General features: G+C 39.4%; 3 protein-coding genes across 3 annotated transcripts; 1 reads left to right on the forward strand and 2 right to left on the reverse strand.

Moving 5' to 3' along the window:
• Nucleotides 1-11,194: 11,194 nt before the first annotated feature.
• LOC117735159 lies at nt 11,195-13,994 on the reverse strand. The gene is made up of 5 exons (XM_034539635.1): nt 13,605-13,994; nt 13,348-13,473; nt 13,175-13,264; nt 12,139-12,286; nt 11,195-11,998 (listed from the first exon to the last, which is right to left on the reverse strand). Exons 1-5 carry the CDS (start codon nt 13,744-13,746, stop codon nt 11,890-11,892), a joined length of 615 nt encoding a protein of 204 aa, XP_034395526.1. The 5' UTR covers nt 13,747-13,994; the 3' UTR covers nt 11,195-11,889.
• A 776-nt stretch (nt 13,995-14,770) lies between these two features.
• Nucleotides 14,771-17,249, reverse strand: snrnp25 (small nuclear ribonucleoprotein 25). The gene is made up of 5 exons (XM_034538541.1): nt 15,932-17,249; nt 15,646-15,736; nt 15,365-15,470; nt 15,202-15,276; nt 14,771-15,114 (listed from the first exon to the last, which is right to left on the reverse strand). Exons 1-5 carry the CDS (start codon nt 16,139-16,141, stop codon nt 15,057-15,059), a joined length of 540 nt encoding a protein of 179 aa, XP_034394432.1. The 5' UTR covers nt 16,142-17,249; the 3' UTR covers nt 14,771-15,056.
• Nucleotides 16,237-17,486, forward strand: polr3k (polymerase (RNA) III (DNA directed) polypeptide K). The gene is made up of 3 exons (XM_034538542.1): nt 16,237-16,725; nt 16,832-16,919; nt 17,166-17,486. The coding sequence occupies exons 1-3, from the start codon at nt 16,615-16,617 to the stop codon at nt 17,291-17,293; spliced, it is 327 nt and encodes a 108-aa protein (XP_034394433.1). The 5' UTR covers nt 16,237-16,614; the 3' UTR covers nt 17,294-17,486.
• The last annotated feature ends 28 nt before the right edge of the window (nt 17,487-17,514 follow it).

The raw sequence follows: 17,514 nt of genomic DNA on the forward strand, positions 1-17,514 counted from the left end.
ACACTCAGTAAGTCCCTCAGAGGCTCACTGCTGGAACACAAAGCAACTCGATATCTTATTCAATAAAGAAGACGAGAATAAATGTCAAATTAAACGTTTTTCAGAAAATGCTACAAAGAAAGCATCACTAAGGGATTTACTGGAGCTTGAGACTGAATATCCTCCCCCCCCCCCCTCGATGAGTTATATACTGGTGACAGACACAGTGAAGAGCACAGTTAATGAAGAAGTGTCAGGAAAGGAAAAGACGATAAAATAAAAAATTTGGTTTGGTTTAATAAAGCACAGTTGTTTTTTTATAAATATGTCTTTGAATATCTTTTGGGTCACGAGAAGATTTAAGTGAATCCCAAATTAAATGAAAATCTATTGAAAAAGGGGCTACAGTGGTCATTTTTATTGTAGTTCAGACTGTACGTTATATATTATTTAACTTCTACTACTTTCTGATCAGCATTTTCAGCCAACTAAAAAAAAAAAAAAGAAAGAAATAATTTTTATACAATGTATTAATTTAATTCTCCTTTCATTACCTTGCCAGCCTATTCTGCCTATTCACTGAATGATCATTCAAAGTCACAGAGACGGCCTGTAATTGTTCTGTCTCTTTGTCCTTTCATGGCTGCACATCCTTATCTCATTTCTTTCTCTCACACCCATTCCACAAGTGCCTTTTCACCGCTCTCCAAAGCCCTCTGGGGACCAGTTTCAGTCACAATGTCACACCAGACCCTGAACACTACAAAGAATAAGACTTTTTTTAAGAAGAAGACTCGAAAAAGGCATCTATGAAACACGCCTTATTGCACGATTGAGATCCACTAATCAATCGAGCCTCATAGTGAGTTACACTCAAATACATTGCAGCCCGTTTAGAGGCTCCGGTCTGTAGCGTTCCCTCACAATACCGGACCAATTAAAAAAAAATCTTTGTCCCCAGTAGTCACATAGAAAAAAAACATAGGAAATAGGGTCTAGGTTTGGAAAACAACAAAACTCCCCTTAAACTTTAACAGTATAGCCTTGTGTGTTATTTTAAAATCAGAACTATATTTGTCCCACAAACTATATTAAAATGCAGTTCTTAATGTGAATACCATCACAATATGGAGGCTTGCCAGTCAAAGACACAAGACGCGGGGGAATTATCAGGAAAAGCAAAAACACTGATGCCAGACCTCGTGGCGAAATGACCACTGAGTTCAAGGGGACGTGTGCTTGGTTTGCCAAAGAACGGTCGCTGTGACAAAGGACTATAACATGAGAAGACATTTTGAAAAAAGAAAGAAAAAGAAAGAAAGACAATTTTTTAGGTCAACCAGACTCAGTAAAATGCAACACGGGCCGGCTCCAAGGTGCAGAGGGAAACTTTAAAGGACGGTCTCACTTGTCACTTTAATCTGAATTTAACAATGTCAAAGCATGTGCATTTGGCTGATTTTCGACTGCGTGTGATTAAAGTGATGAAATGACACTGGTGGGTGAGGTTTAGTGACGATAAAGGCATTCTAATACCTACAGCAGATTCCCGTTTTCAGCACAAAGTGCTTTAAAGTCATTCATTCAGATGTCTTTCATGAGTCTTTGAATTTAAAAAGTCTCTTTAATTCAAAGGCTCATGATAGGGAACTTATTGACACCCCTGATTTACATATTTAGGGACATCTATGACAAACACCAATGGTAAATGTTCTTTAAAATACACTTCAATCATTGCTGGTACGAGCGCTCAGTAAATGTATACAGAAAACGACAGCATAATTCGGTCAATATTGTCTAATATATTCCAGTTGAAAGCCAATCAATGAACATGTCTGGCCCCCACCATCTTAAAAACTGTAAAAATCTTTCTACCTATGTATTAAAAACATGACAAAAGTCTGTTAATGCATGCAACTGAAATATGTACAAGAGATAGCAATACCCTTACATTCACACAGAGAGAAGCGAAACATTCTCAGTCCAGAGGGCAACATAACTGTGAAGATTGCAGCCCAAATACAATTAGATGGGATGAAGCCGCCTTATATCTCTCCGGAGGAGTCCCATCACAGTTGGCAGTAGGCAAACGGCAGAAATAGGACCCACGTTGTCAGCCAAAATGAGCTCTGCTGTGAAACTACTGTTGGACTAGTTCATAATTCATCTGTGGCGAAGTCTGATTGGGAAGCGACCCGATCTGACACGAATGACGAGTGTGTTGCTAAGGACCTTCTGACAATGTGAACATCCTCCTTCAGCTCTCAGATGCTTTTAGAACTGTTGCTCACTTACTTGGAATCCTAAAACGGTCTTTGATTGGGGAGCCGTAGTGAAAGTCTGTGGCTTCATTCAGCTGCGGAGGCTCAGTTATGAAAGATTAAAAATGATTACCGAATACAATGGAATACAAAAGTCTTTTCAAGAGTTATGAGGAAAGGATTACCAAACTAAAACCATGTCAAAGTGATATCTGTGTGCTACAATTCCTTACAAAAGACACAAGGATACCTTATTTTTATTATTGACCTACAGTTCTAACCACATGTATTCACTCCACTGCCCTACATGTGGAGCCAGAGCCCTGAGCTCCAGGTTGATAACACATTACTATTGTCATCACCTTCATGACACACATTTGTACTTGCTTATCCATGATGAATTGGAAACAAATGGTACTTTTAAAGCCTTTTGAGTTATTTGTAATGTGGTTTTATTTCCTCTTGAGGGGGTCTACTGGGAACTTTATACTCTTGTTGTGTTTCTTACTCCAGTTTGAAGGAGACCACTGATATGCCAAATGTGGCTCAGTCTTCAAACTTTTCATAATGTTGTCCACTTCTTGAGACTTTTTCCCTTTCAACATCACAAAAGGGTTAGAGATCAATAAAGGAATTTTTTTGAAGGCTGTGACAGAGACGATTAATGTGGAGAACTGATGTGGAGCACACAAACATGCTGGTCCACGCTCACGTGCAGCAATTAAGGGCTTTAGTGTCCATTGCACACTAACTGATATGCAGAATGTTTGTGTATACATACATATATATATATATACAGTATATATATATATATATATATATATATATATATATATATATATATATATATATATATTTATATTTGCCTCAGATATATGAAGATGCTTCCTCATAAATTCAATCCCTCTTTCATCTGGACACAGCTGCAAAGCAAAATGAAATACTCTCCTTCAGATGAAGAGCGAGGCATCTGAAAGGAACGGTGAGTTCAGTACTATTGCCTTGTACTTGACAGCACTTGATTGGGCCAATGTACCCATGTGGGTCTGTATCGTCACACATGAAGGTTTAAAAGAAGAAAAGCTGAATAAATAAAACGCTAATTGCGTCCTTCAATTTAAATGGTTTCTTGTCGTACTAAGGGCTAATATACATGAATGAATAAATTAATGACAGACCTAAAAAGAGGCTATAGATTCATCGGCTGCTTGTGTTTCTTCCTCTGAATGGAATACAGGTCTCCTCCTTGATTCAAAGCCTGGAAGCTAATTCAGACTTACTTTGGTGTTGGTTTGAGAGCATTCTGTAGCTCTCACTTGGCCTCTTGCAGGCCTCAGAAGCTGGTATTGTCTGGGTGTATTCAAGGGTCTTCAGCAAAGTCGCAACTTTTATGTGAGTGAATCCGCCCGCTGGGCAACCTTCACTGGACAGGAGGATGGAGAGAAAAAAGGGAAAGTGTTTCCATGGAGATGGACGTTAAGCAAGGAAAAATAATTATCCGATGAGACCCGGGCACATAAAATGTCAGCCTCTAAAGGCTAAATAAAATGTTACGTAAAAAATAGGAACTACCACACAAATAGTCACATATGACAATCTTTGGAATATGAAATAATAATGACTAAGAACATATAGTAAACTGCTATACAGCTCTTCTTATTGAATAACTATACCAAACGTTTACATCTCATTCACCTCTAGGATGCATATGAATCCGAAAAACCTCTCTTTTTGCGTTTGTAAGTATATCTTTTAATTTTTAAAGTCATAATACATATTTTAGTGTAGAAAAATGTTAACTCACAGCATCGTCACCACATACACTAAACCTTTCGAACATCATGATGTTTGGCATCATGTTTAAACACAATGAAGTACATTTCGGAAGTGTTTTAAAAATTGTTAACCATAGATTTTCATGTTTTAGTGTAAAGTACCAACCAGGATCTGCCATCATGTGGCTCACACATGTAATTGACACTCAAAACGCATAATTGGGTCATCAGTTGCCATGATTTGCTCTGGTCACAATGATCACAATCAATTAAGAAACTCTGGCTGAGTTCCGGCTCTCTCCAGCCGATGGATTCTCTCTCCTGCAAGAACGCCGCTATGGTTGACTCAAAGTGTTATTAATAGCCACTGCGGTGGTGTCGAGGGTCTCTGGCTGTCAAAAGGGCTGAGGCAGCAGCCGGGTTCAGAGCAGCGATGAACCGCCGTCACCTCGATGGGAGGAAGGCCATCGAAGAACCCTGTTTTAAAGTCGTCTTTCTCACCTAAGACATGTTTTTCTTTGTTCATTTTCAAACCGGTAAAAAAAAAAGAGTCCAACAGTCTGCCAGTGGATGGCAGTGTTGACTGAGCCTGCTCTCATTCAATACAAAGTAAAGAAGGTATGTCTCACAATGAAATATTCAAATTAAACCCGTGCAACTCACCTTACTTCAACGTGGTTGAGGAAGCTGAATTGTTCTCAGCCTTTGAGGGGACAAAGAAAACTAATTAGTTCTATTAATCCTCTCTACTTGATTAATAGCAGAGAATAATGGCTTCATCCTTTTAATTGGGCCCACACATTAACATCACTAAGAAAGGGTTATGGCTAAAGCAACAGCAGGGAAAAGAAAGTAATTCCTTTGGCTGTCCCTCGTGGCTGTATGCTCCCCGATGCACCGTGTTCTGTGCCACAGATAAGACCCAACAGGAAGGTCCAGCATTATGCATATCCAGAGGCCCACTGCAGCAGCCCAGGAGGACTAATCTGTTGCTTTGTGGTTCTGCAGATTATAGACCTTGTTTATCCCGAGGTTCAGTGCACTGCATTCAGCTGCTGGCTTTTATTTTCTTATCCGACAGTCACTTGGGATTGTACTGTGGTGTCTGGCTGTCTTTGCTTTAGAAAAAATACAGTACGTAATAGTTACCACAGTAGATCTTATTATTACTGGTTTATCGAACAGTGTTGTACTTTCTGACAAGGCTGACTGGGAAAGTTGTAGGGTTTCAGAATCAGCTCCGACAGTCAATTGTGTACAAATACTTGGATTGCAGCCTAGAAAAAAAAACAAATCAAAAAAGGTGGATGTCAATCTGATATAAAGCCGTCCTCGAAAGACCTGTTAAACTGAGTTCCTCCACAAAGAATCACAAAAAAAGCACTCTGGTGTTTAACAGAAATGTGCACATACATTTCTTGGAAATGAGTCATTGTGCATAAAAAATATTTTTAAAATGACGAAACTAAATAAACAAGATAAGACTAAGACCTAGATGGACGATTAGTTGACTTATCGACCAAGACGGGGAAGCCCTGGATATCTCTATATATTGTAGTAGTAGTGGTAGTAGTGTGTTTTGTGTATTCATTATGTTTTGTGTTCAAATCTGTGTTCTAATTGGCTGTGAGACAAATGTTCCTTTGGGGATAATAAAGTTAAAGTTGAGGTCAAAGGTAAATATGGGATAGATAACTGACAAAACTCTGACTATGTTATATATTCATGGTAAACAACACTTAAAAATCAAGAAAGTCTGGTATTCTCTGGTTTGCACGTATAGTGACTTAAACAGACCTAACAGCAGCAGCCGAACTAATCTGGAAACCCGTTATATACAGTTGATGTTTTAATGGATCCTAAAAGTTTGTTCTCGCCTTCCTTTGCATTGCATGTCCAGAGTTCTCTGACATTTGCAGAGCGCTAGATCGAAGTAGACATTATGATGATCCTGAGTGCAAGAGACTTTCAGGTTTCTTCTCTCTTTTAACATTGTTTTTTAGTCTTTATAATGTGGTTTTTATTGAGAAGGTTTTTTATCATGGGATGGCCTACAAGAAGGCAGGAAAAGAAAAATGGCAGCTCCTCAGCTATCTTTCTGGCCATTTATTTAAGCAGGAAGAAGCAAGTGGAGAACAGGGAGGGGCAGGAGGCCAGGGCAGTGTGGCTCTGCAATGTGCCAGACTCTGGCTAAAGTTCAGTTTTTATAAGCACATTGGAGACTTACACGCTTTTAAACAACGTTGGTGTTTTAATAATATTGTTGGTTCTGTTGTTGAAGAGGAGTTGGTGTTTGCACAGTTTTTATCAGATACATTATGTGATATTATGTGAAAACAAAACAAAGCAACCTGTGATTTTTAATGCATTAGCACTTTATTTGAAGAAATTAACAAATATGTAATTAAAGTGTTTTTCAAAAAGAGTCTCTCGCTTCTCTAATCTCTCTCTCTCTCTCTCCCTAGCTCCAGAGGTTGCCTGTTCTATGGACCCCCTGGCACAGGCAAACGCTGCTTGCCCGTGCGCTGGACAACGAGGTCAGCCGGTGCAGCAAGAACATGTCCTTCATCATGAGGAACGACACCGACTGCAAGTCAGAACAGCAGCTGCAAATGTCCTTTTAAAGTATCAAGCAAATATATGACAACTAAGAACACTTGTGAAGTTGTTTGATCAACTACTGCTCAGGAACTGACTTTAGATTTAATCTTTTAAGTGTTTGGAAAAATCTAACAACATCGTCCAGCTGTTTCCATGAGTCTGTTCTGGAAATTCATCTAGTGAAAACTCTCAGGTTCATTCTCTGTTATTGCATATTTATCCCCCATATATTCTTTTATTTTTCTTATTTGTATTCATTTAATTTATTCATATTCATATTTGATCATATGAGCGTGTTTCTTTCCTGATTTGACCTGTTTTTGACCTGACATCTCTGTATCGTACTCTCACATCGATGTTAACGTTTTCCTCCCCTCCGTTACTTGACCTGCAGCAGTGCAGCCAAACGTCCCACCTGGCCACACCTGGTCTCTGCAGGATGTAGATTAAAAATAGTGTTCCACCAGGTAATAATAAGAATAATAATCTTTATTTGTTTTTGCACATTTCATACAGACTATGTAGCTCAACGTGCTGTACGTTTACAAATAAATAAATACAGAAAAACCTATTTTTACAAATAATATATAAAAAATAAATGGTTTGGTTTGTTAATTGAGTATCCAGTACTATTGTGAAGACCTGCACTCATGCCACATATAATACATAAAGCTTAGCTGGCCTTTAGTGACACCCGGTGGTGGTGAGAGGCAACTGCAGACGTGTTTTGTCATCTTTTGAGCACCGAGAGACAAACATGGCCGTCATCCTCTGCTCCCTCAGGTGTTCCACGCGGCCTGCCTGACGCCTCCCAGCGTCCTCCATGAGGACCTCCTTCCTCGGCATGGTGGGTAGCGTCTCGTATCCGCCAATGCTTTAATCCTTTTGACCTGCAGGTCATAACAACACCTATGGACCTCTCCACGCTGCAGTCCAACATCGATGCCCACAAGTACACCACCGTGGCAGAGTTTATCTTGGACGCAGAGCTCATCACTGTCCTACAACCCCAACATCGACCCCATGGGTGAGACGTTCCCCAAAGGTTCTCCTCTTCTTCATGGCCTCTCAGATCTGAGAATTATTAGTTTTATTTGTCTTAATAATCTAAATGTTTTGGGGGTTTTGGTCGGACAAATCAAGACGTCTCCTTAAATTAAATTCTGGGATGTTTGGAAAACTAATCGATTTTGGATTAAATAAAAAATGGATTTAATGTTTTGTATTATTTTCTAAACTAACTAACTTTAACTAACACACATCAACATCTAAATCAACAATAACATAATTATTATTATTATTATCAACAACCTGCAGTATTTACAATTATATTTACACTTTCTAGCAAAATATTTAAAAACTGATTAACAAGAGTTTTGATGCCTGAAGGGAGAACAAGCAGAATCAACAGAGGGGATATTTATATATTTCATTAATTAGTGTTTTGAAGGTTGATGTATTCTACCTGTGTGTGTGTGTGTGTGTGTGTGTGTGTGTGTGTGTGTGTGTGTGTGTGTGTGTGTGTGTGTGTGTGTGTGTGTGTGTGTGTGTGTGTGTGTGTGTGTGTGTGTGTGTGTGTGTGTGTGTGTGTGTGTGTGTGTGTGTGTGTGTGTGTGTGTGTGTGTGTGTGTGTGTGTGTGTGTGTGTGTGTGTGTGTGTGTGTGTGTCAGACTGTTGCATCCGTCAGCAAGCATACGGTACATGATGCACTTCTTCATCAGAGACGATCTGAACAAAGACTTTGTGCAAGAATGTGAGGACATCAAAGTGTCGCGCGTCAGGAGCGGTGAAGCTCCCCGTAACACCGACAGCACATCATCCACCGAGAACCCTCAGCACCCAGAATACAATTACTATTTTCATCTTCAGCCTCTTCCTGTGGCACCGAGACCGACCTGGACCGGACCGCAGAAACAGCTCCGGACCTCCATGTAAGTCCACCAGCAGGAAGGAAACAACTTATTTCTTCTGCACGGCCGAGTGATTGGAAAACAATCTGGTTGTATAGAAGTCTATGCTTCATGTGTTAAAGCTGCATTCTCTCTACTGACCACCAGGGTGAGACTCATCTGGTTGTATAGAAGTCAATGCTTCATGTGTTAAAGCTGTTATGCTTTAGGGCGGGGCTACAAGGTGATTGACAGGTCTCTACCAGAGACGTACGGCGTCTCTACATCTCTGACTTATTATTGCTGGATGTCTTCCTCCTCAGGAGAGCTTAACAACGGGCAGATGCAGACGCTCGACGAGGAAACGCCGCCGCTGGTCGTCGATTGCAGCAAACTGAGGGCGAGTCAACGCGGCTTTGTCCATGCCTACTGAACTCTGATTGGCTCTGTGGTTCTCCAACTTTGGACACGGACAACTTGACCTTTTAGTCTAGTTTTTAAGTTGTGTTGTTGTGTTTTTCCAGAAAGTCCTCAGCAGAGCCGTGAAAAAAGGGCTGTGAGGTGGAGCCGCTGAAGAAGCTCCACGCTCCGCTGTCTCAGTGCATCTACAGACTCTGCAACAACCGCGACAAAAAAATACTTGTTCAGGTACGACCGTCGCGTCGAAACAGAGCCTCCACCGTAAGCCCCGCCCCTCAAACTCAGACGGGCCAATCGCAGCGTAGCATCGTCCAGCTCCGACGGGGGTCCGACGTTCTCAAATGTATTTATACAAACAAACCAGGTTTGTGCCAAAGTGATTAACTCACAGAAATAAAATAGAACGATGGATTCCCCTTCAGGTCAACGTAGCAGAGTGGCAGCCATGTTTATCTGTACCGTATGGAATGCGGTAGCGAGCTAACGTTCCCTTCCCACGACTAAAACGATCAGTGGAGTATTAATAAGTATTATATTTAACAATGTAATGCTTTATCCGCACACAGATCGTTGATGTCTACAGATGACTGACAGCTCCATTTGCCTTATTGTCTGTAACCGATGTTGCATTAAAGCGTGGTGGAATTAGCACACTAGCTAGTGTGGCATCACAAGGGGACAGGTAGTGGAGGGGCGCTACAGAGTGGCCACCAGTGCAAAAACTACATCTCCCAGCCTGCCTCACCGCTCACCCAGCTGCAGCTGCTTAAGGCACCTGATTGAGGCAGGGCTGGGAGACTTAAGGGAGAGCACCTGGGAAGGAGAAAAGAGAGCGGAAGGTGAACCCACGAGCACCTGGAAGAGGACAACAAGGGAGAGGACCTCGTAGCCTGGATTCACCAGGATTGAGTTTTTGTTTGGTTAATTAACCACTTTCTCCTCCGGGATGTTTTGTGTTATCTAACTGGACCTTTTTTTTGATACTTTGTTGTTTTTGGATGTTACCTTGCTGGTGGGATGGGAAATAAACCTGGACTTTTTGTTAAATACCCTTGGACGTGCCTGTGTTCATCTCTCTCTTTGCACCGCCCCAGGCTAGCCTGTCCTAGCGACAGCCCGTGACACTACACTAGCTAATAGGTTTGTTCATTCCAGCGTGATTTAATGCTACACGGGTTACAGAAAAACACTTAAGTTACCACAGAAAACGGTTCAATGTCCGTTCTACTTTATTTTGTTTCTATTAAAGGTTTCCGGTTTTTATCTTTTTCTCTCCAGGAAATGGAGAAAGTAATCGACAGCTTCTCTGGATCTCCCACGTCAGGTCTATTAAAATTAATCCTCAGTGCATTCAAACAGGAAGTAGTTTACTCCTCATTTAGTTTTTTACAACACACATCGATTTACCTCAACATTTATTCCGTGGGTTTATTTATAACAGAATCATAAAACACGGGACGAGATGTTAAAACTGTCCATTGTGCCAATAGATAGTATGCACTCACATGAGCTTTGTCGTGATGTTGACAGAGTGGCATGGGAGGTTTATTTCTTAAACTGGGTTAAGATGTCAATTTTGGGACACATCCTCAGTAGTGTGCCTTAGAATCAGTGGGTGTTTCGGCCTTTGATCACTAAACACCCTCAACAAAGGTGGCCAGCTAAAGGGTGATCAAGCCTTAGCTTGTGTCCCATGCCCAATTAAGATTTCCCACAGGACTATGCAAGGCAGGGGCGTCCTCTTCCCTGAGCCAGCCCTACAGCTGACCGCATACCTCATATGCCCTCCTCAAGTTGGAGGGATCTAAATTGGGTTCTCAGGTGGGGGTGGGGGGTCATGAAGTTATAGCCCAGCAAGGGTCCTTCCGTTTGATCCAGGTCCACTGGCTGCCTCTTTCAGCTGCTTGAGAAACTGCTCTGACGGTCTGCCGCAGAGCCTGTCCATGGATTCCACGTTCTTTCAGCAACCTGATGGTGGAGTATTTATTAATGGTACCACTTTATAATTGCTTGACATTGACTTGAATTTTTTAAAAAAAGCTTTTTTTTTAAAAATCCAACAAGTTACTCATTTACTTGTATTCTCTTTATCCAGAGTATTTTGTGGACATTGTTGTTCTAAAGTATCTGAGTACTTACCAAACTTAGGCCCTAGGGACAGCCCGTGACACGACACTACATAGAATATAGAAGATGTTTAGGATTTTTGTTTTTTTAGTGAGAGAGAAATACTCTTATTGCCAAAGACATATTTATATGTGACCAAATGTTTGTGTCCAGTAACATCTTCTAAAAAATAATTTGTTAAATCTATTTCTCTTTTTGTTTAATGTGAACCAGAGACATGTTTTATAATATAATAAAAAAGATTGCAGACATAAATGATGTAATAAGACACACAAGTTTATGGCTGAACAAGTATTTTTGATAGAATAGTGAGTGGGTGGTCAACAATACTGTCGTGCATCTCTTATTGCCAGCAATAAAGGAAACATTTACATTAAACAAACTAGTTATTGCCATCAAAGGTTGACTGAGAGAAAACATGTTCACTCACTGTCCACTCTACCTTTATTCATATCATTAGATTCATCTTTTCCTCTAACTTTCAGTTAGTTGCTCTTCCTTTGATTACTTAATTTCTCTCTCTCTCTCTCTCTCCTGTGTGTATGTTGTCCTTGTCATGCTCTAAAGATTATTAAGCCCCATGAAAGCAAATTTGTGATAGTCAAGTCAATTTTTATTTATAGCCCAATATTATTACTCTAAATAATACAGTATATTCACAGTCTTATTGATCAGATTTAATAATTTACTTAAAGTATAATTAATACAAATATGTCTTTAAATCCTTTTATAATATACATTTACATACATAAATGGGCTCTACGCTGTAGGAATACTCGGCGGATGTCTGATGCTCTTTCATTCTGAGCTTCGCGTTTCCACCAGCTCCCTTTTCTCTCAGAGCTTTTTTAAAGTCATGATATTCGTTTGACACTCAGGACATCTGTGTGTGATCGATTTAAACTGTTTCATGCAGAAGGGAATGAAGCAACAACCGGCCACGCAGCTGCAAAAGAAAGAACACATTTAAAATGTTGACCTGGAAACGTATGCCAGTGCCGTTAAAAAAAAAAAAAATCAGCTGCACAAATAGAAACAGTCAAGGTGTGATTATAATTCACCGGGATGGAGGGAATGGTTTATTACCCAATCACAGCTGTCGTGAAGCACACCAGCCATGTGACACTGCTAACGGAAGTAAAGATCTCTGTCATTATGAACTGCTTACACTCAGGACACTGTGTCCTGCATGGATACGGTGGAAAGTGCTCCGTGTCCAGGATCACTGCCGGGGCTGTGAACAACAGGAAGATGTCATGTTATTTTTTTTTACCACGAGAACTCTCGAAACTGGAAACTTCTCCAAAGGTTCGAGGAGGAAATATTTTGTATAAACAGGCACTTTGAATAAAGGAAGTCCACATCAGTTGCTATTTTTTTTTTTTAAAGAATCTCCAATTAGTTTCACCAACATAAATTGTTATTTAAAAAAAGAAATGTCACATAACGTGATGCATTCATTTACATTTCAGCATTGGGGGAATGGAACTAAGTACATTTACTCAAGTTTAATTTTGAGGTACTTGTACTTTCCATTTGATGCTACTTTATACTAATAAATATTGTGCTTTTTGCTCCACTGCGTTAATTTGATAAATAATTTGATAATTAATATGTTACTGTTTTCTGTGCACATGTAGATTATTAATGTCACAAATACATCAACAAATGAATTCCAATATACACATTTATTCTAGATTAAGATACCCAGCAGTATATTAAGTAATTAATGTTTTAGCTGGTGGGGCAAATTTTAAAATGATGTACACATTAATTCATCAATATTTAAGATCCAGTAATATAATATATATTATTCCAGTGAGTACTTTTATATTTAAGTGTATTTTGTATACTTTTTCCACCATTGAATTTAAATTACAAGTGTGCAAGTGTATTAAGTAAAGTACATTTTTTTTATGAAAAGATTTGTTGTTTTAAGTGGAGGAAATAATAGGAATACAAACTCTAATAGGACATAACCGAGGAACTTGATCAGTGTTTAAACTTTTGAAGAGGACAGCAGTAGAGCGACACGTTTGTTTTCACTACATGTGACATCAACAAGTGTGACTTGCATGTGAAGACTAAACTTTAAATGAGCATTTGTGCATCAACGACTCACCAGTGATGTTAGGTGGACCGCCAATATAGACAATGTCAACGCAAGGAACAGGAACATCAGGCTCAATCTGACAGGAGGCGATGCTAACCTCTAACAAAGAAGGAAAAGGTTGTTACAAAAACAAAGTATGCTGAAGGATTTGCTGGCAGTAAAGTTGGACTCAGATTTCTTGCCATTCTTCATATCTTTGGCATTTAGGATGTCCTCGTATCTTTTTTGGAGCTCTGCCTTCCTTTGTGCCAGTTGTTTCAGTGTGTCATCAATGGTGTGAATCTCATGCAGATTAGAGGCTACCTCCTCTGGCAAAAAAAAGACAATATCATTAATGAGACAGACCAAATATAAGATGTGCAAAAGACTTAGTCACTTTGTTTGCGTGTCGCAAATCTCGAGTCTCGTTGCTGGTGAGGAATGCTCTGTCATACATCACCTGTTTGTTCAAATTCTTTACGACTCTTCAACTCGTGAAATATGTACTGGATTTTTTTCCTTTCCAGAAGTTGTCTCCTCTTGACTGAAAGATGGTTTAACTCGGTCAATATCTTCTTCAGCTCGCTGTCTGCCGTGGCCATGTTGGACTGTTGGGTTTTTGTTTCAGGTTTAGGTTTGATATTTGGGTGACTGTATTTGTTAGTTTGGCGTTTAAAATGTTCTTAACTGGGGGCAGTGGTGAGGTCGTAAATGAGAGTAACGTTCCTGAATAAACACAAACACAAAATAAATAATAATTCACAAATGTATCTACATAGAATATAGACGATTTTTTTAGTGAGAGAGAAATACTGTTACTGCCAAAGACATATTTATATGTGACCAAATGTTTCTGTCCGGTAACATCTTCTACAGAATAAAAGACAAATTTACAAAGTGTTTACAGTTTCATAATTTGTTAAATCTATTTCTCTTTGTGTAATATGAACCAGACATGTTTTATGATAATAAAAAAAGATTGCAGACATAAATTATGTAAGACACACAAATGTTAACCATTTATGGCTGAACAAGTATTTTTGATAGAATAGTGAGTGGGTGGTCAACAATACTGTCGTGCATCTCTTATTGCCAGCAATAAATGAAACATTTACATTAAACAAACTAGTTATTGCCATCAAAGGTTGACTGAGAGAAAACATGTTCACTCACTGTCCACTCTACCTTTACTATATTCATATCAAGTCTTAGATTCAATCCGTACTTTAAAATTTCATTTTAAGATGGTTGGCATTGCATCTTACAAAATATTGAATGAAACTCTGCTTTTCCTCTGAAAGATAATAAGCAAAACAAGAAATCTATAAAACTAATTCTGGTTTGAGTAAGCACAAGTACCAACAATAATAATTTAGACTACATAAAATGCTGAAATTACTCCATTAAGACTCATTTAAACTGTAATAAAAAGATTATGTTGAAGAGTGTGTATTACCGTACTTATCAGCGGCTCCCAGTGTGCTCTGTACAGATAACATTCACACTAAGCCAACAATGCCATGTAGTGTTCACTGATACCAGACCACATTCAAATCATCGGGCAACACAGGACTTCTCTGGAAATGTAACAGGATGCTCTTGTTGAGATGCAAATAAAACACAAAATCAAAAAAAACACTGTCATGTGTTTTAATGTTTGCAGACAACTATACAAAACCATGGCACACTGTAAGTAAAAGGGAGGCGTAACATCTCCAGATAATCTTATTTACATGGAGCCTCTTTTGAGTGTAATGTTCAGTTTGAAATGTGCCCCAAGAGACAATTCAAATAACAAGTCATACAATCATCAATACTTTGTGAAACTAATGTACTAATGCGAGGCAAGTAGAACCAGTACACGCGGGAACTGGTGTATTTTCCTGACGTGACAAACGTTGGCTGTGACATTTTATTTTTTCCTGCGTCTCTTCATGAAGGTCACTTCATCTCTGTTTCTGATCCCATAGCTGAAGATATAAAAAGACACACAGAGTCAAACAGTGCTGACGATAACAGCATCACAAGTGAAGGAAGGCATTGTTTTATACACTTACTCTTTGAGCCCCATCTTGTCATCTTCAAGCTTTTCACCTTGAAAAATTAACTGATAAGTTCTCCAAACATATCTCCTGTAACAGAGAGGACGCACACAGTTTCAGTCAGTTTTTTTTATTTTAAATACCTTTTATGTTATCTTGTGTTTGTGAGTGTATTTACCAGCTGACATGTTTAACTCCACCTTCACGTTGTTGTTTCAGCTCCATGAATCTGCGGATGGCCTTCTTCAGATCAAGCACAGTGGCATTTTGCACCACCACTATGGCTTATGGAGGAAAACATTTTAATATGGTTAATACAAACAATCCTTTTTGTCATTTTAATAATTGTGTAGTGATGTTCCCAAATCAAACGAACAAATTATGTGATCAGAAAACAGTGCATATGCAATTAATGTTTCGGTTCAAAATGAAATTACAAAATCAATATAAAAGACTCACGCATTATCTCTCCATCTGCCTTTAAAACCCTCACAGTCATTGCTTGGCCATACTCCAAAGCAATCTGAGAATTGACCTCCTCCAGAGTCACCTGCAGATAAAGAAGATCAGGTTTAAGGGAAATATACCTTCTTGTTTTTATTATATCCTACAGAGATTCTGACACAGCTTTTTTAATGTAATTTAAAAAGGTAATTGTTTTTTCTTCTTCTTCTTCTTGAGTCTTTTCTGCACATTGCATCTGTTTAGTAGGACTTACTATAATGCATTTCAAAGATGTACCAACCTGAATTGGCAGATCACAGAGTAAAGGGTCTTGCACAAGTCGAGCAAGTCCCTCCTCGAAAATATCCAGGATCTCTGAATGAGGGAGAGCCTCCTCGTCTTCCTCCTCCGTGTCTAAAGAAGACATCTCTGTCGGGTCCTCGTTTCCCACCGCTTCCTCCTTCACCGACAGTCCTTCTCCAACGGGGTCCCGACTCTGCTCCTCCGTCATCGCGTGATTCAACCAAACGGTCACTACTCAACACTTAACATCTTGGAAGTGGAAACTCTTTCGCTTTAAAAAAGCCATGAAGTAAACAAACAATGTGTCCAGTAACTAATACATGCCGGAAAGCAACCGTAGCTCAGTGCAATTGGTTCCGCTCAGTGTGACGCAAATTCACACCCTACTTTTCTATTTTATTGATAAAAAAACGGATTTATGTTATTTAATATTATTCAGTGATGCTCGTATTTATAGATCGTAAATATTGACGTGGTTTTATATTGATTTAAAACCACGTCTTTTCTTAATATTTCGTTTCCCGTCGAGCGATACAAAGAGTAGCACCTGCCACTTCCGCTTCTCCACACGCGAACGTCAGGGAGACCGTAACAGTTTGCTAACCGTTTAAAAAAAGACGACTCGTATTGAGTTTGAGATCATTTTGTAGCTTTTTTGCTACATATATAATCCCGGCTAACATGCTTCTTTTTTGTCCAACCTGCGGAAATGTTTTAATTGTCGAGGAAGGACAGAAGTGCATGAGATTCGCCTGCAATACCTGTCCTTATGTACACAACATCACAAGAAAGGTGCGTTATGTTTAATCTGTGTTAATCATAACGTGTTGCTGCTCGGCTCCCAGGTGACTAAATTATCTATGTTTGTGACGTTTGACGTACTTTTGTTTTTCTGCAGGTTAATGACAGAAGGTTTCCCAAAATGAAAGAAGTGGATGATGTTCTCGGTGGAGCTGCAGCTTGGGAAAACGTTGACTCTACTCCTGGTAAGTGACATTAAAGTGTGTGTGTGCGTGTTCCTTCATGTCACTACCATACTTGGAATATTTGCAACAATGCATAGTGCACCTGATACTGATTGTACAATACTGTTCTCACATTTCTGTGCCTTATTTTTAAAATATGTTCTTATACTATTAGAATGTACCTCTATTTTTGCCTTACATTTTAAGAGGACCGAGCAAAGTATGTATTTCTGCAAACTGACACTTACTACTTGTTTCCACCCCTAGAAACCTGTCCCAAGTGTGGCCATCTCCGGGCCTATTTCATGCAGATTCAGACCCGGTCAGCTGATGAACCGATGACCACTTTCTACAAATGTTGCAGTGCCCCGTGTGGACACCTATGGAGAGACTGACACCTTTGCACTTTGAAAATCGTAACATCTTTAATGCTAATGTTGCAAAGTTACTTTTTGTATACCGTGTCCCTTTTTTGAGCCTATATTTATTGCCAACAGGCTGCGGGAGTTATGCAAACTATTCTAATTATTTCCAGTTTGTGCAGTTTATATTTCAATTTTCTTTTTGTATTTGCAGATCATACTTACACACAATATTCAGTGTGCACTCATAGTTT

The sequence above is a fragment of the Cyclopterus lumpus genome, chromosome 8 (assembly GCF_009769545.1).
Source record: "Cyclopterus lumpus isolate fCycLum1 chromosome 8, fCycLum1.pri, whole genome shotgun sequence".
NCBI lineage: Eukaryota > Metazoa > Chordata > Actinopteri > Perciformes > Cyclopteridae > Cyclopterus > Cyclopterus lumpus.